The sequence below is a fragment of the Dermatophagoides farinae genome, chromosome 6 (genome assembly GCF_024713945.1).
Source record: "Dermatophagoides farinae isolate YC_2012a chromosome 6, ASM2471394v1, whole genome shotgun sequence".
NCBI lineage: Eukaryota > Metazoa > Arthropoda > Arachnida > Sarcoptiformes > Pyroglyphidae > Dermatophagoides > Dermatophagoides farinae.
In genome coordinates, this window is record NC_134682.1 from 1,055,474 (window position 1) to 1,077,517 (window position 22,044).

Sequence of the window (22,044 nt, forward strand, 5' to 3'; positions counted from 1 at the left end):
CCAAGAGATTCATCAGATTTCCATTTGTAAATTTTCTTCCACAACATCATCATTCGTATTTTGAAAATTTTTTTTTTTTGAAATCGACTATGTGCTGCCATCTAATAATGATTCTATGCCATAATTGTCACATGTGATTTTAATTGTTTTGATGAATGATGATCAACATTCAAATTGTGATTTTTTTTTATCAATCATTCGATTGAATCATCATGAATTCTTTGACTATTCAACGATTATTATTCCAATTATCATGTCGAAATAATTGTTCCGCACGATTTTATCGACCAGCATCGATGACCAAATGTTCAATTAGACAGCTATGTTCATCATCATCATCATCTGGTTTGAAAATTGATTTTTCACAATTTGAACCAGATAACTTTGGTGATTTAGCACAGAAATTGCAACGACAACAATCGACAAAAAATTCCAAACCATCAACATTAAAATCTGAACGATTGCCAGATGATCCTGATGGTTATGAACAATTGGAAATAAAACGTGGTATTAAAATTTCATTACCTGGTTATGAAAGAATATTGGAACAAATATATAAAAAACGACCACTTGATCTATATCGATTGCTTGATACATATCGATCAATGGTATATGAAGATCGATACAAACCTAGCCGTAACATATACACAATGATTATCAATGCTTGTGCCAAGGCTGGTTATACACAAAAAGCATTTGAATTATATTCGGAAATGAAACGATATGAATATCGTCCAACACGTGCTATGATTACAGCATTATTCAATTCATGTGCTAATTTTCCGATGGTTTCCGATTCTGGTGATAATTTTCAATATGGTTTAAATCAAGCTATTGAACTTCGAAAAGAACTAGATTCTAATGGTTATCATTATAACATTACCCAATATAATGTTATGATCAAGACATTTGCATTATATGGTGATCAACAAAATGTTGATGCAACATTGACACAAATGAAACGTAATCGTATTTCACCAAATATGGATACATATTGTATGTTGTTGATGGGTGCAATTCAATATCCAGAAAATGGCTTATATGATGCTACGAATTTTATGCGAAAAATTCTTAATCAAAAGACAATGACGTTGAATGTTGCACCATTTAATCTATTTCTTCGATCAATACGTGATTGTCGATTTGAATCGGAAGCTCGAGTTGCTCAACTTGTTGATAATTATTCAAATAATAAAGAAGGTTTAGTACATTCTACTTCGAAGACTACATTACCGATGAAACAATCGATTCATAATGATCTGCCCAATTTATTGATGATCAATGATAATTCAAATTCAGCTATTGTTTCGATTGATTTTAAATCTCTTGAATCGGCAACAAATCGATTTCTATTGTTTGGTGGTATCGATGGTTTTCTTCAACTGATGAATCATCATAAAGTTCAACCGAATTTAAAAACTTTCACTTTGATGGCTGAATTACTTGCTGATCATGTTGAATGTTTCGAACAAATACAAAAAGCTCTTGATTACTATAATCTAAGGCCCGATGTTTGTTTATACAATGTTCTAATCAAAGTATATGCTAAACAAAAAAATCGAGAAAAATGTGAACGAATGATACGAGAAATGCAAAAACAACAAAGACGGCCAGATATAATGACATTTGGAGCGTTAGCATTTACTTGTGGTTGTATGGGTGATGCACGGAAATTTCTTGATGAAATGAAACAATGTATGATTAGACCTAATAATAATATAATGGGAACTTTAATTAATCTGGCATGTGGACATCAAGATCTTACCTATGTTCGTTTTCTTTTATCCTATATGGACAGACATGATATCAAATTATCGATAATGGATATTGAACGTATTGAAATAATGCTTAGCTATTATCGTGATCAAATATTGAAAGCAGATCGAAATAATCATCAATCGATTTCTAAAAAAATTCGTCAATTGTTCGCCAATGTTAATCGACAATTTCGACAAATGTTAAAAAATACAACCATTGAAGTTGATACAAATGTATGGAGCCAATGGAAACCGGCTAATCATGTTGCACAGAATACTAAATATCATTCATCCATACGTTATATGGAAGAAAAAATTAATCTACGATTAGGAAGATCATCATCCGATAAAAATAATTATAAAAAATTTCATGATAATTCTGAACTAGATGAATTGGATGAGGATTTATCTTGAAATAAAATTTCGAATTATTTTTTTTCGATTAGTATGCCATCTAGTAGTGGATTTGAAAATTAAAAAAATGTTGTGTCGATTGACTTGTTAGGTCAAACAATGTAACAATAGCCAACACATGCGCAAATCAAAAAGTATTGGCAGTTTGTGTGTGTGTGAGCATTGAGAGTTTCACGTGTCTGCAATGTTCTGTTGTGTGCATTTCCTATTCCTTTCCTTTTACGCTGTGGTTTCATCCAATTCACCATCAACAACATGAAGGTTTGTTTTGCCATTTTTTTAACGATTTTTTGTTCCAAAAAAAAAATTCTCTAATTTTACGTATTTCCTTTTCATATTTAGCTAAATATTGCTGATCCACAAACGAGCGCTCAGAAACTCATCGAAATCGATGATGATCATAAGCTTCGTATTTTCTACGATAAACGTATGGGCCAAGAAGTTGAAGCCGATTCAATAGGTGATGAATGGAAAGGCTATGTTTTTCGAATTACTGGTGGAAATGATAAACAAGGTTTCCCAATGAAACAAGGTGTACTCACCAATGGTCGAGTACGATTATTATTATCGACTGGCCATTCATGTTATCGACCACGTCGTACCGGCGAACGTAAACGTAAATCTGTACGTGGTTGTATTGTTGATTCGAATTTAAGTGTATTGTCATTGATTATTGTCAAAAGAGGTAATATATTCAACTTTTTCATTATGGCCATAGAATCATGATAATTCAAATTTTTTTATATATAAAGGTGCTCAAGAAATTGAAGGTTTGACCAATGTAACAATACCACGTCGTCTTGGACCTAAACGTGCTAGTAAAATTCGCAAATTATTCAATCTATCCAAAGATGATGATGTTCGCCAATATGTTGTTCGACGTCCGTTGACACAGAAAGAAGGTAAACCGCAACGAACAAAAGCGCCGAAAATTCAACGTTTGATAACGCCACGATTATTGCAACGTAAACGAAGACGTATGGCACTTAAACGTCGTCGTTCGGAAAAACGTAAAGAACAAGCAAATGAATATGCACGATTATTGGCTGAACGTCAAAAAGAAGCTAAACAAGCAAAAGATGAAGCCCGTCGTCGACGATCATCAGCATCATCTGGAGCTAAAGCTTCAGTATCGTCAGCTTAAACAAAAAAAAAATTTTTTTTTCAACATCAAAAAAAATTAATAATAAATTCTTTCATTTATAAAATTTGTAATTGTCAATTTTTTTTAATATAAAAATGGAAAGAAATAAAAAAAATTGAAAAAAATATCAAATTCATTTTTTTCACCAGAAAAAAAAAATTCAATTTCTAAATATTCCCGGAAAGTTTTTCGCAGAAAATCTTAACGAAATATTTCTCTCAAACTCACACGCCACGCTTAAAATGTGTTGCATTTGTGTGTGTACGGCTTTCCTTTTTCCGTCAAGCCTCGTGTTCATAGCTTTTTTGTGTCTGTGTGTTTGTAAATTTTTTTTTTAATTTTGGTAAGTTTTTGTTGAAATTTTTTAATTTTTTTCAAATTTGAATCGAAAATTTGATTGATTTTTTTCAACTATAATCAATACATTGGCTACCGAGCTAATGAGATTGTGGCCAATATAATTTATTTGGAAAGGATTCCATTCGAAAATTGGGATACTGTTTCGGTGTTTTTTTTTTGGCCAAGAATAAAATTTTTTTTAATCAATCAATCAGTCCGAATCGATTTAGCTTAGCTACCTATATTGATTTTTTGGATCAAGCTTTGACTAACAATTTTTATCATTTTTTTTTTGATTATTTCAAAAAGGTTGAAAACGAAACCATTCTGAACAATGCCTCGTGTACCGATCGTCTATTCAAAGACGTACGTCACTCCACGTCGTCCATTTGAAAAAGAACGTCTTGATCAAGAAATGAAATTGATCGGTAAATATGGTCTACGTAATAAACGTGAAGTATGGCGTGTGAAATATACGTTGGCCAAAATTCGTAAAGCTGCCCGTGAATTATTGACATTGGATGAAAAAGATCCAAAACGTTTGTTCGAAGGTAATGCACTTCTTCGACGATTAGTACGTATCGGTGTACTCGAAGAGGATCAAATGAAACTCGATTATGTGCTTGGTTTACGTATCGAAGATTTTCTTGAACGACGATTACAAACACAAGTGTTGAAACATGCATTGGCCAAAAGTATCCATCATGCACGAGTGTTGATCCGTCAACGACACATCCGTGTACGTAAACAAATGGTCAACATACCATCATTCATTGTGCGTTTGGATTCTGAAAAGCACATTAATTTTTCATTAAGTTCACCATATGGTGGTGGTCGACCGGGCCGTGTCAAGAGGAAGAACATGAAAAAAGCTCAAGGTGGAACGGCTGCCGAAGAAGAGGAAGAAGAATAAACGACATCATAATTATCAGCTTTTCTTCTTTTCCAAACATCCTAATATGATTGTATCTTTTTTTTTGTTTGAAATAAATTTTTTTTTCAATCAAACTAAAAAACCAATTTTTGATTTGATTTGATTTAATTTTCATTTTTCCATTTTCAAAACATAATTATTTGACCACTAGATGACGCCATACGGTCATGTGCTTTTCATTGTGATGATGATGATGATGATAATGAGTGTTATTACTTGATCCTAATGTAATATTCGATAGTGGATCGCACATTTTGCTATTTATTTTAGAATTTAATTGCGAATTCAGATTTTACAGATTATTTGTTCTGATTTAAAAATGTCACAATTTCTTGATGATCGAGACAATGATCTAATGTTGTTGAATACTCAATGTAGTAATTTTGATTATGGCGAATATTCACAACGACTTAATTCATCATCATCACAACAACAATCATACAATCATCATGATGTTGTAAGTTTATTTACCGTTTTTTTTTGAATAATACATTTTCATTATTGATTCAGTTTCAGGATCAAGCCGGTAATTCATCACCAAACAATAGTGTAGCCGCTGATTCGATAATAACATCGGATATAACGGGTATAACACAGAATTTTAGTGAATTAAATTTCGAAGATGAAGATGATGAAAATGCTATTGTTAATGATTATAATAAAGAATTGCCTGGACATGCTTGTAAATATTGTTGTATACATGATCCAAATACTGTTGTACAATGTAATATTTGTAAAAAATGGTTCTGTAATGGTCGTGGTAATACATCGGGTAGTCATATTATTAATCATTTAGTAAGATCGAAACATAAAGAAGTTAGCCTACATAAAGATGGTACACTTGGTGATACTGTACTTGAATGTTATAGCTGTGGTTGTCGTAATGTTTTTGTATTGGGTTTTATACCGGCTAAAGCTGATTCGGTTGTCGTTTTGCTTTGTCGACAACCATGTGCTGCACAATCAAGCCTTAAAGATATGAATTGGGATCCCGATCAATGGAAACCATTAATATCGGAACGAATGTTTCTCTCATGGTTAGTGAAAGTTCCATCAGATGAAGAACAGCTGAGAGCTAGACAAATCACAGCACAACAGATTAATAAATTGGAAGAACTTTGGAAAGAAGGTAGTTCTGATGCGACATTTTTGGATCTCGAGAAACCGGGTGTCGATGAAGAACCACAACAAGTATTGGTCAGTTATGAGGATGCCTATCAATATCAAAGTATATTTTCACCATTGGTTAAACTTGAAGCAGAATATGATAAAAAATTGAAAGAATCACAAACCCAAGATAATATTGAAGTACGATGGGATGTTGGTCTCAATATGAAAATCATTGCCTATTTTCGTATTGCTAAATCCGATACGGATATGCGTTTAATGCATGGTGATGAGCTTAAACTTCGTTATGTTGGTGGTGATCCAACAAAACTATGGTCCGGTATTGGCCATGTAACGAAAATTCCAGATAATTATAGTGATGAAGTGGCCATTGAATTGAAAACGAATCATGGCGTACCAACAAATTTCAATTCAAATTTTGCTGTCGATTTTGTTTGGAAATCAACTAGTTTCGATAGGTAAGTGAAAAAAAAAAATTTTTTTCTCTCAAATCTAATTTTCATTTTTTGAAACAACATTAGAATGCAAGCTGCTTTACGTAGATTTACCATTGATGATACATCGGTGAATAGTAGTATTTATCATAAATTACTTGGTCATAATGTTGAAGATAAACAGGTAGCAAAATTATCGGGCATAAAATTACATATACCACCGAATCTACCTGAATTGAATAAATCACAAATGTTTGCCGTGAAACAATCGGCATCGAAAAGTTTAACATTGATTCAAGGACCGCCAGGAACGGGTAAAACAGTGACATCTGCATCGATTGTATATCATTTTGTACGATCCGGTTCAACGCCTGTATTGGTATGTGCACCAAGTAATATTGCTGTCGATCAATTGACGGAAAAAATTCATTTAACCGGATTGAAAGTTGTGCGAATATGTGCAAAAAGTCGTGAAGCAATCAGTTCACCTGTATCATTTCTTGCATTGCATAATCAAATTCGTGAAATGGTTGGACATTCTGAATTTCGTAAACTACAACAATTGAAAGATGAAACTGGTGAATTATCTTCATCTGATGAAAAACGATATCGAATATTGAAACGACAATGTGAACGTGAATTGCTGGAATCTGCCGATGTTATTTGCTGTACATGTGTTGGTGCCGGTGATCCACGATTGGCTCGATTTAAATTTCATTCGATGCTTATTGATGAATCGATGCAAGCAACCGAACCGGAATGTATGGTACCAGTAGTTCTTGGCGTACGACAACTAGTACTTGTTGGTGATCATTGTCAACTTGGTCCTGTTGTTATGTGTAAAAAAGCAGCAAAAGCTGGACTTTCACGATCATTATTTGAACGTTTAGTTGTACTTGGTATACGTCCCATACGCTTAGAAGTCCAATATCGTATGCATCCTTCGCTTAGTGAATTTCCATCGAATCTATTCTATGAAGGATCATTACAAAATGGTGTACATGGATCAGAACGACAATTGAAAGGAAATGATTTTCCATGGCCAATACCGGATCGACCAATGTTTTTCTATTGTTGTCAAGGTCAAGAAGAGATTGCTGGTTCCGGTACATCATATCTGAATCGAACAGAAGCTGCATATGTTGAAAAGATTATAACCAGATTTTTGAAATCTGGCCTTAAACCTGAACAATTAGGTGTAATCACACCATATGAAGGACAACGATCATTTCTTGTACAATATATGCAACATAATGGATCATTTCATACGAAATTATATCAAGAAATTGAAGTGGCAAGTGTTGATGCATTTCAAGGACGTGAAAAAGATATAATCGTTTTCTCATGTGTTCGTTCAAATGAACACCAAGGTATTGGATTTTTGAATGATCCACGACGATTAAACGTCGCATTGACTCGTGCTCGTTATGGAATCATAATTGTTGGTAATCCAAAAGTATTGTCTAAACAACCTATATGGAATCATCTACTATCATTTTATAAAGAACAACGCGTATTAGTGGAAGGTCCATTGAATAATCTCAAGGAAAGTTTGATTCAATTTTCCAAACCACGTAAAATGTTTGTCAATCCTATCACCAATGGTTTATCACCATTTAATTCGGTTGCACAACCAATGAATAACAGCAGCAATAATAATAATAATTTACCATTTCAAATGACAATGCCATTCGGAATGAATAATCGTTTTGGTGGACCACAATCTGGATTATTATCAAATCCAATTACTGGTGGTGGTGGTGGTGGAACCAACAACAACAGCGACAATGATTATTCACTGTATTCATCAAACAGCCAAACAAATTCGCAGCCATATAGTCATCATCAAAATCATAATAATCATCTTCATCATCATTATGGTGGTGGTGGTCGACATAATCAGCATGATCAATTATCATATATTGCTAATGATCGTGCCCAGACTAATTTGGCTGCAATATCAAATTTTCCTGTACCTATTGGTCTATTCATAACGATGCCACAGGCTAATTATTACGGGCAAAATCAACAACAACAACAAATGGCTCATAACCAAAGATCGAATAATAATAATAATAAACAACAGAATAAACGATATAATCGTAATAGTGGTACGATTAGTCGTAGTAGTCAAGATAGTCAAAATTTATCACAAAATTTGCTCACACAACCTGGTACATTTGGTCAACTATCATCGAATAGTCAAACACATCATCCAGGTGCCGGCGGTTTATATTCAATGCAAGGATATTCACAAAATATTCTCTCACAAACAGATTTATCACAGGTATGTTGAGATTGTGATTGCTGTTTTCGTTTAATTTATTCTATGATTTTTTTTTCTTAGGATCCATATAGTTTTGAAGATCGATCTCAATTAGATGGCCTTTTATCACAGGAATCAGCTTATCATGACCGAAGTCATCTTTATCTATCCTCACAAACGGCCAATACCGGTGCTGGAAACAGTGGTGGTGGTGGTGGTGGTACACAGCCCAATTAAATTCACATTACACATAATAATGTCTATCTTTTTCTGTATTTTTTTCCAACCCATTGTTTGTTCAAAAAAAAAAAAAAAAAAAAAAAATACACCACACACCATTATTATTATCAGCTCGAATGTTGTTGATTTTTGCACACCATTGTTCATTACACCATCATTATATTCAATTTGATTTCGAATAAAATTATTTTTAAAAAAAAACTTTACCGATTCATCCACAGATGACAGCACATGACTTTTATATTACAATTTCATCATTCATGCATATGATATCCAAATGTTGTCATTCTCGTGTAATATATTGAAAAATGTCTGATAATGATAATTGTAAATTTTTTTTGAAACGAATTACAAATAAAAAGTAAGTACAACAATGCTGAAAGACCATATTAATAAATGTTTTCATTTCATATTTACAGTGTTCGAACAACAAGACAAACACGCATTGCATCGTCGAACAGTAGCGATTCTAGTGATGAAGAATCAAGTGTTATCATTAGTGATCGAAAGAAACGAAAACCTAATCCAATGATACAATCGACATGTTCGTTTAAAAAATCTGTAAATAGAAAACGAATTTCTCATAACGATAGTGATGTCGACGACGATGACGATGATGATCAAATACATGTGAGCTATGCATCAAGTAAATCGGGTCAACGTGATGGTCCTGCCGATATGGGTGCAACGATGACATTGGAAACAGAAACCGAACGTGATAAAGATGCACAAAGTATATTTGAACGTGCACGTAAAATACAACAAGAACAAACTGAACAGGATAATTCTCAGGATGATGATCAAACCATCTATCGTGGCGCTAATAATTATCTACAATATAAACAGAAAAAAGATACACCATTCGGTAATGCATCATCGGGCCATGTACGTAAAGGTCCTGTACGTGCACCGGATAATATCCGTTCAACCGTTCGTTGGGATTATCAGCCAGATATATGTAAAGATTATAAAGAAACAGGATTTTGTGGTTTTGGTGATTCCTGTAAATTTCTACATGATCGTTCAGATTATAAAGCTGGTTGGCAACTGGAACTTGAAGTAACAAAAAACCAAAAACATAAACATCATCATGATGAACAAGATGATGATGGCGATGATGATGATCCGGATAAATATAAAATCGATGATGATGATGATTTACCATTCGCTTGTTTTATTTGTCGTAATCGTTTTGTAAATCCTGTGGTTACAAAATGCAGACATTATTTTTGTCAACAATGTGCATTGGATCATTATAAAAAATCAACAAAATGTTTTGTTTGTTCGTCACAAACTAGTGGTGTATTTAATATTGCTAAAGATGTAGAAAAACGAATGAAAACAAATCAACACGCAGAACAACAAAAAGAAGATTCGGATGATGAAAAAGTAGATTCCGAATATAATAAAGATGAAGATTATCAGGAGCAAGAATTGGATCGTGAACCATCGAATGACGGCGACGACGACGACAACGACAACGAAGCTATTTAAATGGCCATATATATGGCCAATAACTTCCAGTCGAATTTGAACCACCACCATCTTTTTCTCCGATTATGTCAATTTTTCTCACATCATCTTGTTTATAAGAATCAAATTAAAATAAAAACAAACATCAGTCATCAGTTATATTTTCATTTGTTATTTATCACTAACCTCCAATATCGGAAACAATTTCTTTATCTTGAACAATTTTATCGTCTTTTTTATGTATTTCTCTTTGTACGGTTTTACTTCCATCCGATTGTTTTGTAATGATTTTCTCATTACCACTACTATCTTTGATGACAATTTTTTCTTCAAATTTGCCCTAAAAAAAAGCCCAGTTTAGTATTTCATTTTCGATTGATTTGATAATTACATTTGAATCGGATTTAAATTCCTTAATAACTGATTGTGATTTCGATGCTATGCTACCACCACCAATATTTTGTTGACGATCATCAGCGAATGATTCGAAAAAATTATCAATTGAATGATGTCCACCATTTCTTGTTGTTGATCGTCGAATTGTCGATGAATTTTTCAACATTAAATCACGTGGTCGTATATTTGATCTTAGCGAACCATCATCGAATATAAAATTACCACGTATAAAACTTTTTTCTAAATCTTCAATTGTGTCGTCAATATTGAAAATATTATCAAAAAATTCTCGTAAATCCATTTTTGATTTGATCAAAGTGTTTCAATTCATGGATGATGCAAACAAAGCTTGTGAGCATTTCACGAATACAGTTTTTAATCACGTGATCCAAGCATGGTTTTTTTTTTGCTCATTTGTTACAAGCTTGAATTTCTATATTTGAATCATGGCCCATCGACCAATTGTTGTTTATTCATCTGATTCAGATTGTATGGAAGATGGTGATGATGATGATGTTGTCAATAATAAACAGCCAAATCCAATTTCTGTTGATGAATTAATTATTCAAGATATTATCGATCGAATATTGATAAAAGTGCAAAAACGTGTTATCATCAAAAATTCTTTTGGATCACATCGCGAACAACCTATTCATTATGATTCTGATAATTCTGGCGATGATCATCTTTCACCATGGTCCATTGATAATGATGAATCGGATATTAATATTGATGATGATTCTGATACGGAAACAACGACCATTGCTTGTAAAACAAAAGGCGAATTAACATTTGATGAACTTCCTAAAATCGAACGATTAAATATTCATTCTCCAATCGAACAGCTGACACAAATCGGTACGGTTAGTTCAATTGTCAATCAATTGGTTATCATCCAATCATTTACAACGGTTCATGTATTGGATCTTGATTCAACTTTATTCCTCAAAGATGGTTCTGCATTAGGTATGTTTATTGGTTATTGTCTATGGGAAAAAATCGTAATAATTTAAATTTTGATAAATTAGGACAAATATTCGATGTTATTGGACCTGTAAGACAGCCAAATTATGTGGTTCGTTTTAATTCACCACAAGAAATTCATGATATGAACATTACGATTAATATGGCCATATATTATAATGGATATTTTCCCGAACCATATACTAAATATGTTTTTGTAAATAATTTAATCACAGAAAAAGGATGTGATGCATCATGGAAAGATAATAATGAACCACCACCAGAACATCAAGATTATTCTGATGATGAACAAGAACGAAAAGCACGATGGAAATATCAAGCTAAATCAAGAATAAATCATGGAAAATATGAAAATTAAAATGTAAATAAAATAAAATTTATTTTTATCATCATTTCAGACAATCAGATTATTATTATGGGAAAAATCATAAAATTGATTCAATGAATCACGAATTGTTTTCGGTACAAATTGTCCATTATCGTATTCGGTTGGTAGAATGAAAAATATAAAATCTATTCGATGTATAATACAATGCTGCATTGTGGCCAATTCAAATTCATCGTTGGATGTTTCAGGTGCCATCAATTTTTTAATGTTACATTTTTTGCCCAAATTTACGATATAATCATCATCATTTGTATTTGGTGATCGAAGATATTGAACATAACTAGAACGATTTTTTTGTTTCGATATGATCAACAATTCTGGTTTGCTGGACTCGATTAGTTTTTTCAATATGGCATCGAATAGATAGTCTACTAGCTGTACAGTCAAATATTCATGTTGTGATAATATTCGATGATTGATGGCTAACCAACAGCATTGTGGATGATCATTATTATTTAATAAATTCAAATAACAAACCGGAACTTTAACATTTTCGATTGATATGGTAAGAATTGTTTTCAAATTTTTCGGAATCGATTTAGTATTAGTAACATAAATTCGTTCGAATTTGAATTCAGAATCTGATGTGAAGCCATTTTCATAATTTATCGAAAATTTTCCGAGTTTCGATGTTTTTTGAACATCATCATCTGGTACGGTTTCTTCATCACAATCCGAATCAGACCACCAAGCAGATCGAGATGATAAATCGTTAACTTCACCAAAGAATGTAGCCATTATTTTTTGTTATTAAATACGAAATATTTGAAAAAAAAATTTGTCAAATCATTCGAGAGTAAATCGTATTGTGATTGTATCGATATCTTCCATAGAATTCAATGAGCATGTCCGCATCGATAATTGAGTAATTCGTCCATCACAAATATATGTTTGACAATTGTCCATCAAAATCTCTGTAAACTTTGTTGTCCTGACACACACAGACACAAAAAGTTTTGTTCATTGTTAAAACATTTAATCAAAGAGGTGTTTCCAATTCATTAATAAAAAATTCAACGATTCAATCATTATTTGTTGGTTTTTAGTTGTTGGATAGTATTTGTCCAAATGTCTTTACAACAATGATTGGTGGACTTTTCATCTATAACCATAAAGGAGAAGTTCTTATCTCACGAGTTTATCGTGATGATATTGGGTAAGTGATTGATATTCATCAATTGTTTATTCATTTTCTATTTTTCATTTTGAATTTTTATTCAAGACGTAACGCTGTGGATGCATTCCGTGTGAATGTAATACATGCACGACAACAAGTTCGATCACCGGTGACAAATCTTGCTCGAACATCATTTTTTCATGTAAAACGTGGAAATCTATGGCTTGCAGCCGTTACTAAACAAAATGTTACTGCTGCAATGGTTTTTGAATTCTTGTTGAAAATGTGCGATGTTATGCAAAGTTATTTTGGAAAGATAAACGAAGAAAATGTCAAGAATAATTTTGTTCTTATCTATGAATTGTTGGATGAAATTCTTGATTTTGGCTATCCTCAAAATACTGATACTGGAATATTGAAAACATTCATTACACAGACTGGTGTTAAATCAGCTACTAAAGAAGAACAGGCACAGATTACATCACAAGTTACTGGACAAATTGGTTGGCGTCGTGAAGGCATCAAATATCGTCGTAATGAATTATTTTTGGATGTATTGGAATATGTAAATCTATTGATGTCAGCCCAAGGTCAGGTATTATCGGCTCATGTAGCTGGAAAAGTTATAATGAAATCCTATTTATCTGGTATGCCTGAATGTAAATTTGGTATCAACGATAAAATAACAATGGAAAATAAAAGTAAATCCACTCAGTCTGCTATAATGGATGATTCATCACGTCCAAGTGGTTCATCTAAATCATCGATAGCGATTGATGATTGTCAATTTCATCAATGTGTTAAGTTATCGAAATTTGAATCCGAACATGCAATCAGTTTTATACCACCGGATGGTGAATATGAATTAATGCGTTATCGTATCACTAAAGATATATCGTTTCCATTTCGAATCATCCCTTTGGTTCGTGAAGTTGGCCGTACTAAAATGGAAGTAAAAGTGGTTCTTAAATCCAATTTTAAACCATCATTAATTGGCCAAAAAATTGAAGTAAAAATTCCAACACCATTGAATACATCTGGTGTACAATTGATTTGTATGAAAGGAAAAGCTAAATATAAGGCAAGCGAAAATGCTATCGTCTGGAGGTTAGTTTAATCAATGTTTTTATCATGATGAATTTCATCTCATTCTTTTCCTTTTTTTTTACAGAATCAAACGAATGGCAGGTATGAAAGAAACACAACTTAGCGCCGAAATTGAATTACTATTGACGGATAATAAAAAGAAATGGAATAGGCCACCAATATCAATGAATTTTGAAGTACCATTTGCACCATCCGGCTTAAAAGTTCGTTACTTGAAAGTATTTGAACCGAAATTAAATTATAATGATCATGATGTCATTAAATGGGTACGATATATTGGACGTAGTGGTCTATATGAAACACGATGTTGAAAATTAACGGAAAATTTTCCCATTCTTTCATTCTCATTCCAATTTGATTAACAAACAAACAAACAAACAAACAAAAAGTGAAGAAAATAATTAGCAATAGAAAATTATCGATGAATATATAACACCAATATTTCTCTACTATCCATTCTGTCAATTAGAAGCAAATTAGCCAACATTGTTTAATGTTCATTTTCAATAAATGCATGAATGCATGTGTATGGTAAATGTTTTTTTTTTTTTGTTTGTTTGTTTCATTTTACAATTTTTTTTCTGCATAAAATGAATAAATAAAATTTCTACTTTAGAACAACATAATTCAACGACGATAATGATTGATGAAACGGATGTTTGATATATGTGCTATATTTATGGCAATTGATTGTCGATATATATATATCGATTTATAGTGTTTTGAATATTTGAATTTTTATTTTCTAATTTATTTGTTTGTTTTCCTGGTGATGGTGATCATTTTTATTAACAACAATAAACATAAAAAAGTGGAATATTTCAACACATACAAATTATTCAAATCATCTATAGCTATTTCTATATATAGAAATGACATTTAACATGTAACCAAAACACGCACATTACACATACACATCACACATCACAAGCTCAAATATATAGTAATATATAATTTAGCCGTGTATTCTCTAATTTTCAATTTGTTCTTGTCTATAGAATTCATTTATTGTATATAAGCGCGTATGAATGTATTATTATTATGTATGTGTGTGTCTGTCTTGAAACGAAAGAATTTTTTTCATCTTGATGAATCGCTATTGACGCAACACATGTTATTTGTTTCATCATGTGTGTGTGTGTGTGAATTCTATTTCATTTATTTTATGATATATTAAAACGTTTGTCAAAAACTTAACAAAAACAATAACAACAACAACAACAGGAAGTCGATTAATATTCCAGTTTTATTATTGTAAATGAAAATGATTGATTGACCGTTGACCAACCAACCAACCAACCAGCCAAACACACACACATTGAATCTTATTTCATCATTTGGTGACATTTAATTTTCGAATACTAGAAAATAAATAATGATGTGGAACAAGTGTGTGTGTGCAGGATATAACAATAATGTTTATTAATCGAATTTAATTTATCAAAATTGTTGTTGTTGTTGTTGTTAAGTTTGCGGTCAGCTTAATAGCTTTTATTTCTCAGTTTTTTTGTTTTGTTTTTGATATAATCTTATTTGACATCGTTTATTTGACTCGTGTGGTTCATATTACCAACAGCCGTCCAGTAGATTGTTTTTTGTTCACGAAAAAAAAATGGAAGCCGAAACAATAACCAGTGATACGACATCATATTCGATGCATGGTGGTGGTGGTGGTGGTCATTATCCAGAGATAGCAAAATTGAATCTTAAAAGAAAGAATCGAAGTAATTCATTGATTAAGATGCCCATATTCATTCGAGAATTATTGGCCGAAATGGTTGGAACCTATTTGCTTGTGGTATGTTATGAACAAATTTTTTTTTTTTTTTGATTGCCATTAAATTAATTCTTTTTTGTTCGAATTAGATGATCGGTCTAGCAGCTGTAGCCAATTATAAATTGAATCGTAATTCCAAAGTAGGTGTCGATCATTTTGCCGTTGCATTTACATTCGGTATTGGTGGTATGTCCGGTATAGCAGCTTCGATGCCAATTTCTGGATCTCATCTAAATCCAGCCGTATCGTTGGCATTCGCTTTGAGTGGTAGACTTTCAATTTATAAAGTTCCACATTATTTATTGGGCCAATATATTGGTGCATTGCTTGCATCATTCACAGTATTTATAGTCTATTATGAAGGCATTCAAGAATATGATCATGGTACACGTATTGCTTATGCTGGTGAATGGTTCCATGAGAATAAAACAATGATGTCTGAATTAGCATCGGGAGATATATTTGCCACTTTTCCAGCACCATGGGTTTCCGTAACTACAGCATTATTGGATCAAATTATCGCTACGTTTGCATTGGTTTTCTGTGTTTTAGCCGTAACAGATAAACGTGCTAAATTACCAGAATATTTACATCCATTCATGTTGGGCATGGTTATTTGTGGTGTTGTCGTTGCATTCGGATTACAATGTGGTGCTGCATTAAATCCAGCTCGAGATTTATCACCACGATTATTTCTACTAATCGGTGGCTATGGATTTGATGCTTTCAGGTAAATCATCATCATTTTGTTTCATTAATATTAATTAATTAATCAATCAATATGAAATTTAGACCAGTTGAATCACTTTATTGGATTGTTGCCGGTATTATTGGTCCACATATTGGCGCTATAATTGCAGCTTGGTCATATGGTTTTTTACTTTGGCATGATAATAATGATCAGGATCATGAAGATAATGAAAAACATTGACATTGAAACCCTTATTTAAATTTATCAATCCAAACACACACACACACACATACACACACGCCCATTAGATTAATTTTCATCAAAATTATCATATTACTTGATGTCCATATAAATCACATATATATTCTTGTTGGATAAAATCCTAAAGAATCAAATCACTTTGACACATTGTTATTTGTATTTTATTTTATTAAAATTCTCGAAAAAAAAACAAATAAATTCATTAGATTTCTAATTTCAACTAAACAGCAACAAATTGAGTGTGTGTGTGTGTCTGTTTGAAAACATTTTTTTTTTTTGATGAAAAACAAAAACAAAACAAAAAATTTTCATTCACAATATAGAATCAGATGGCTGTAATCGATCAAGTAGCCAATAGGTACGCATCTGTCCTTTTCCTTTGATTGAAATCAATCCACGTTCTTCAAGAATGTAGCCACCCAATTTATCCAGAATCTGTTTACATGAATAGCTAACATGTATTTTATGTGCTTCACCAGTGGATTCCATTCTTGATGCTACATTCACTGTATCACCTGTAATATAATAGATAGAATAATGAACAGATTACATTCAAAAACAAAAACAACTTACCAAACAAACAATAACGAGGCATTTTAAGGCCAACAACACCGGCTACACATGGACCTGAATGAATACCGATACGAAGTTTAAGATATTCACCTGGACGATGAGCAATTTCAAAATTGAATATCTCCTGCAACAAATGTAATGCCATCGATGCTATTTGGCCAGCATGTTTTTCTGCATTACGAATTGGTAAACCACTGACCACCATATAGGCATCGCCAATTGTTTCCACTTTATAAACATCATAATTACCAATAATTGAATCAAAACAAGTGTATAGATCATTCAATAGGTTAACCACCTGCAATTATATTCAAAAAAAAAATGAAATTGTTTCCAATTTTAATGATTCAATTCATACCTGAATAGGTGTACTCATTGCTGAAAGTTCAGTGAAACCAATAATGTCACTAAAATAAATAGTAACACAATCAAAATATTCAGCTTCCACTGCTTCACCACGTTTCAATTGTTCAGCTGCTGATCTGGATGAAAAAAAATGATTAATCATTGATTATAATCAATCGAATTACTTTGGTAACATTCGTAATAATAAATTTTCAGTTTTCTTTTTTTCTTCCAACAATTGAATAGTTCGTTCCTGTACCAATGATTCTAGATTATATGAATATTTTTCCAACATTGCAATCATATTGTCAAATATGTTGGGTTTTCTATTCAATAAAATTGATTTCAACAAAAAAAAAAAAAATGATTTGTTACAACAACAACAACAACAGATAAACATACAATCCGGATTGCATTTCACGTAATCTGATATTGATGAAACGAAAATCTGGCCTTTCTTCTGGTTCTTCTTTCCAACATTCTTCAATCTATTGGATAAAATGTTTGTTATCAATGGCAATATATAGTGGAATATAAAATTATAAATACATACACATTTAATTATATAGGCTGAACATTTTAGCCTTTTTAACCGTGGACGAAAAACCTCTCCATACAATTTTGGATTGATAATACGATGTAAAATTTCATTGTTTGACATGTTAATCTCTTCATATGGATTTTTACGTAATATTATTTCGTATAATATCAATGAAAATCTAAATAAAACACATAAAATGATCAATCATTAATATGTGGTAGACAGAAAGATTTTAAAGAAACGAAAAAAAAACATCTTACGAATAAACATCGCCTTTTTGTGATCCACGTGGTGATGCATTTAAATTTTTCAACAATTCCGGTGCTTTCCATAACATATCTGATAATTATTGTAGTATTGTTGTAGTGGATAAGAGAAGAAGATAATCATATGAGAATCTTTGAACATGATTTATGGATATTTTTCGCCGTATTACAGATTACCTTTTTCTTGATTTTCTTTCGATTTAAATAAATCTTGATTTGATTTAAATTCATGCAGACCATAATCAGATATTTGTAACACCCATCGACTATCGATCAAACAGTTGGATGGTTTAAGATTACCATGTGATATGATATCTGAATCATGAAGATAAATCATTCCCTAAAGATTCATTATTTTTTTTGGAAACAAAAATAAATTGTCACATGAACAACAACCATCATCTGATAGTTCACACCAACTTTGATCAGATCGGCAACCAATGATGCAATGAACATGTTGTCCAAATTAATATCTTTATTACGTAATACATCCTGTGCATCGGAAGAATCAGAAAATCATAAAATCTTATCAAAACATAACGTACCTCAAGATTTCCACGTGCACAATATATAAACATTACAGCTATATTTGGTGCATCAATTATAGCACCAATAAATTGATTAATATTTTCATGTCGCATTTCACGCATCTTTTGTAACACGAAAAAAAAACAATTCAATAACCAAGAAAAGTATTGTTTTCAAATGTTTTTACCTGTATCAATTCTTTTCGTACATTTCTGGTAAGATCAACAGATTTTTTACATATTCGTTTAACAAATGTAACCGAACCCTTGTAGATTGCTACACCATAAAGTTGATTATCAAAAATATCGCTTGAAGAATTTTCAAATTGTTCATTTTTATTCTGTACATTATTATTAAACACAACTTCCATCTGTTTTAGACTATGTAGCTGTTAAAAAAAACAGTCAATTATTGTTTAGCTATATGAATTCAATTTTTTTTTTTCATATTTACATACATTGATTGTATTACGAATATTCTGCAGTCCATATTCAAAATCGGTATGTATGAACAATATATCTTTCATATCGATTTTCCATAATACTTTTGTCAATTTATATTCATAATGATAATGTCTTGTTTGAATGAAATGAATGATAAAAAAAAATAAATTCAATTCATGGACTTTTGACACTTACTTAAAAGTGAAAAATACAATTGCCATAAATATGATGATAAACAATATGATTACAATGATTATCGTTACATTGGTACCATTCTCACAGAATTCATTATTGAAACCACATTTTGGTTCCGATAATATTGGTCCATTACCATACCATTTTAATTTACGATTCAATTTCAATACCTATTTTATGGGTGTAAAAAAAAACACATGATGAGGTAAACATTTCGAAAATTTCATTTTTTTTCCTACTAACTGGTAAATCATTTTCAGTCTGATGAAATGAACCAACAATCTGCATATCGATACTTTTGTTAACAATTTCTAAACAAAGCAATGTATAATTGCCTTCAGCATCACCATTCTGATCCATATGAACATTAAATCCAAGTATACCTGTTGTTGTTGTTGTTGTTGTCATGTGAAAAAAAGAGAAGAAAAATTTCATTACTTCATATGTTAAATAATGAAATAAAACGTGAACAAACTTTTATAGTTAAGATCTTTCAATGCATCCATGACTACGATTCCATTGGTAAGATTTTCACCATGTTCAATTACTTTATGAAATGCCTGTGCAATAACAGTAACGGCATCGTATAAAAGACCACCATATATTGGTACTTGAATGGCAATTTTTTTATGAAACGGTATTTCAAATGGTTTACGACGATTATATTGCAGGACATCTTTCTGAAATTCTGAATAATTCGTATTCAATGGTGGACTAGGTGTAATGATCATTAAACCACGTAGATCAAGATGATCATTTTGATTACGTAGATTTTTATATTGTTTATTAAGATATTCACCCTTTTTCACAGAATAGAATACTTCTTCTTCAACCGAAACAATGGCATAAAGACCGGTATCAAGTAATTTTTTTCGTTGCATCAAACGTATAAAATCCACTAATACAAATGTATCAGTAAGAAGAATATAGATTCTTGTCTTTTGATAGCTATCATTAATAATTTGTTCAATATTCTGTTTATAACGGCTAATATATTGATCGGGTAAATAATATTTTTGTCTTATTTGAATCTGTTGTTCATTAGCCAATTTCATTAATGATTCTTGTACTTGTTTATTGGATGGATTTTCCGATACAATCAATGCAATCTATTAGTGTGTATGTGTGTGTGTGTGTGTGTGATGAAGAAGAAAAAACAAAAATTAATTGATTATTTGAATGGCTTCCACTAGAAAATTGGTTAATAAATACTATACTTTGTTCCATTTGAAATGTTTCAATAATGATATGACTGATTTGGAAATCTTTGAGCTTGGCGGTAATGTACGAGCAAATGTTGGATATATTGTTTTATTCGATAAATTTTGATCGATACATTTCTTGTTTGATTTTGAGTAACGAAAATAAAAAAAAAATTAGATTCAATCAATTTTCATTGAATGACTTACATACATATGAAACAATTGGAATATTCCAAGCTGCAGCAACCAATGCTTCACTTGCGCAACTTTCATCTGGCCCAATAAAAGCATGAACACGATCTTTTAATTCGGTCATTTTTTTAATACCAGTATAGCCATTTGGTTTTCCACATTCAGCAGCTGATGATAATGTAAGAAGTTGATCAATTGATTTTTTTTTTTTTTTTTTTGAAAAACAAAAAGGAAACTTACCAACAAATTCAATTGTATGATTTGGTAGTATAGAATCATCGCTATGTAAACACAATCGAGTTAGATAAATGTCGAAATAGAATGTGAATGTGAATAAATTGGATTACCTGTTCAAATCTTTGATGGCCAATGGAACAGCACCGGCAATTATTTTACCTAAACCATAATGAAAAGAACTTAAAAATCCAATACGAATCGTTGTATTATCTGTCAACAATGGTGAACAGTTAACATCTGAAATGAATGATGATGTTAACCAATAATGATGATCATGAATAATGAAAACAAATATCGATGATGATAATAATAACATTGGAATGTTTGTTACCATCATGAATGAAATTCGATATATGATTTCCGTGATATGTGCGTGTGTATTTTGAAACAAACAAACAAACGAACGAAAAAAAAAAAAATTGAAACAAATTCCAAATCAAAAGGCTTCTTCACACATTCTTGATTTTGATAAATAAAAGTTGTGCAATTACAGTATACAGCCACCACCATCACCATCAACGATCGATAGACTGACCAACGGAATCAAATCAATATTGATTTGCAACTGAGATTTTCAAGTTAAGCTGGCTGTTGTTGTTGTCGTCGATGAATGATGACAAAATATATGTATCAACAGAGAGAGAAAATAAAAAACCAAATTCTAAACCACAC

At 31.7% G+C, this 22,044-nt stretch overlaps 11 protein-coding genes across 11 annotated transcripts; 8 read left to right on the forward strand and 3 right to left on the reverse strand.

The window, feature by feature from the left end:
• Positions 1 to 112: 112 nt before the first annotated feature.
• On the forward strand, positions 113 to 2,199 carry LOC124493550 (pentatricopeptide repeat-containing protein 1, mitochondrial). The gene has a single exon (XM_047056645.2). It carries the CDS (start codon positions 213 to 215, stop codon positions 2,169 to 2,171), a length of 1,959 nt encoding a protein of 652 aa, XP_046912601.2. The 5' UTR covers positions 113 to 212; the 3' UTR covers positions 2,172 to 2,199.
• A 110-nt stretch (positions 2,200 to 2,309) lies between these two features.
• RpS6 (ribosomal protein S6) lies at positions 2,310 to 3,379 on the forward strand. The gene is made up of 3 exons (XM_047056651.2): positions 2,310 to 2,432; positions 2,514 to 2,856; positions 2,924 to 3,379. Exons 1-3 carry the CDS (start codon positions 2,427 to 2,429, stop codon positions 3,313 to 3,315), a joined length of 741 nt encoding a protein of 246 aa, XP_046912607.1. The 5' UTR covers positions 2,310 to 2,426; the 3' UTR covers positions 3,316 to 3,379.
• A 187-nt stretch (positions 3,380 to 3,566) lies between these two features.
• RpS9 (ribosomal protein S9) lies at positions 3,567 to 4,670 on the forward strand. The gene is made up of 2 exons (XM_047056653.2): positions 3,567 to 3,658; positions 3,964 to 4,670. Exon 2 carries the CDS (start codon positions 3,989 to 3,991, stop codon positions 4,565 to 4,567), a length of 579 nt encoding a protein of 192 aa, XP_046912609.1. The 5' UTR covers positions 3,567 to 3,658; positions 3,964 to 3,988; the 3' UTR covers positions 4,568 to 4,670.
• Positions 4,671 to 4,766: 96 nt separating this feature from the next.
• Positions 4,767 to 8,857, forward strand: Upf1 (Upf1 RNA helicase). The gene is made up of 4 exons (XM_047056641.2): positions 4,767 to 5,045; positions 5,099 to 6,174; positions 6,238 to 8,437; positions 8,498 to 8,857. Exons 1-4 carry the CDS (start codon positions 4,908 to 4,910, stop codon positions 8,651 to 8,653), a joined length of 3,570 nt encoding a protein of 1,189 aa, XP_046912597.2. The 5' UTR covers positions 4,767 to 4,907; the 3' UTR covers positions 8,654 to 8,857.
• On the forward strand, positions 8,795 to 10,288 carry mdlc (RING finger protein mdlc). The gene is made up of 2 exons (XM_047056691.2): positions 8,795 to 9,017; positions 9,076 to 10,288. The coding sequence occupies exons 1-2, from the start codon at positions 8,965 to 8,967 to the stop codon at positions 10,148 to 10,150; spliced, it is 1,128 nt and encodes a 375-aa protein (XP_046912647.2). The 5' UTR covers positions 8,795 to 8,964; the 3' UTR covers positions 10,151 to 10,288.
• LOC124493559 (uncharacterized) lies at positions 10,100 to 10,924 on the reverse strand. The gene is made up of 3 exons (XM_047056654.2): positions 10,521 to 10,924; positions 10,316 to 10,469; positions 10,100 to 10,237 (listed from the first exon to the last, which is right to left on the reverse strand). Exons 1-3 carry the CDS (start codon positions 10,824 to 10,826, stop codon positions 10,143 to 10,145), a joined length of 555 nt encoding a protein of 184 aa, XP_046912610.2. The 5' UTR covers positions 10,827 to 10,924; the 3' UTR covers positions 10,100 to 10,142.
• Positions 10,925 to 10,967: 43 nt separating this feature from the next.
• Positions 10,968 to 12,674, forward strand: LOC124493554 (H/ACA ribonucleoprotein complex non-core subunit NAF1). Its single transcript, XM_047056649.2, has 2 exons — positions 10,968 to 11,491; positions 11,554 to 12,674. The coding sequence occupies exons 1-2, from the start codon at positions 10,972 to 10,974 to the stop codon at positions 11,865 to 11,867; spliced, it is 834 nt and encodes a 277-aa protein (XP_046912605.2). The 5' UTR covers positions 10,968 to 10,971; the 3' UTR covers positions 11,868 to 12,674.
• LOC124493556 (uncharacterized) lies at positions 11,864 to 12,635 on the reverse strand. The gene has a single exon (XM_047056652.2). It carries the CDS (start codon positions 12,633 to 12,635, stop codon positions 11,904 to 11,906), a length of 732 nt encoding a protein of 243 aa, XP_046912608.2. The 3' UTR covers positions 11,864 to 11,903.
• Positions 12,675 to 12,804: 130 nt separating the features above from the next.
• On the forward strand, positions 12,805 to 14,742 carry AP-2mu (adaptor protein complex 2, mu subunit). Its single transcript, XM_047056646.2, has 3 exons — positions 12,805 to 13,053; positions 13,120 to 14,121; positions 14,186 to 14,742. Exons 1-3 carry the CDS (start codon positions 12,980 to 12,982, stop codon positions 14,430 to 14,432), a joined length of 1,323 nt encoding a protein of 440 aa, XP_046912602.1. The 5' UTR covers positions 12,805 to 12,979; the 3' UTR covers positions 14,433 to 14,742.
• Positions 14,743 to 14,822: 80 nt separating this feature from the next.
• Positions 14,823 to 17,076, forward strand: LOC124493553 (aquaporin-9). The gene is made up of 3 exons (XM_047056648.2): positions 14,823 to 15,919; positions 15,988 to 16,628; positions 16,691 to 17,076. Exons 1-3 carry the CDS (start codon positions 15,734 to 15,736, stop codon positions 16,827 to 16,829), a joined length of 966 nt encoding a protein of 321 aa, XP_046912604.2. The 5' UTR covers positions 14,823 to 15,733; the 3' UTR covers positions 16,830 to 17,076.
• Positions 17,077 to 17,099: 23 nt separating this feature from the next.
• LOC124493549 (guanylate cyclase 32E) lies at positions 17,100 to 21,410 on the reverse strand. The gene is made up of 18 exons (XM_075731694.1): positions 21,376 to 21,410; positions 21,155 to 21,303; positions 20,959 to 21,081; positions 20,217 to 20,850; positions 19,985 to 20,124; positions 19,742 to 19,911; positions 19,561 to 19,678; positions 19,291 to 19,491; positions 19,121 to 19,225; positions 18,996 to 19,067; positions 18,753 to 18,915; positions 18,570 to 18,648; positions 18,322 to 18,487; positions 18,171 to 18,256; positions 17,954 to 18,094; positions 17,782 to 17,905; positions 17,424 to 17,721; positions 17,100 to 17,365 (listed from the first exon to the last, which is right to left on the reverse strand). The coding sequence occupies exons 2-18, from the start codon at positions 21,257 to 21,259 to the stop codon at positions 17,163 to 17,165; spliced, it is 2,928 nt and encodes a 975-aa protein (XP_075587809.1). The 5' UTR covers positions 21,260 to 21,303; positions 21,376 to 21,410; the 3' UTR covers positions 17,100 to 17,162.
• Positions 21,411 to 22,044: the final 634 nt, after the last annotated feature.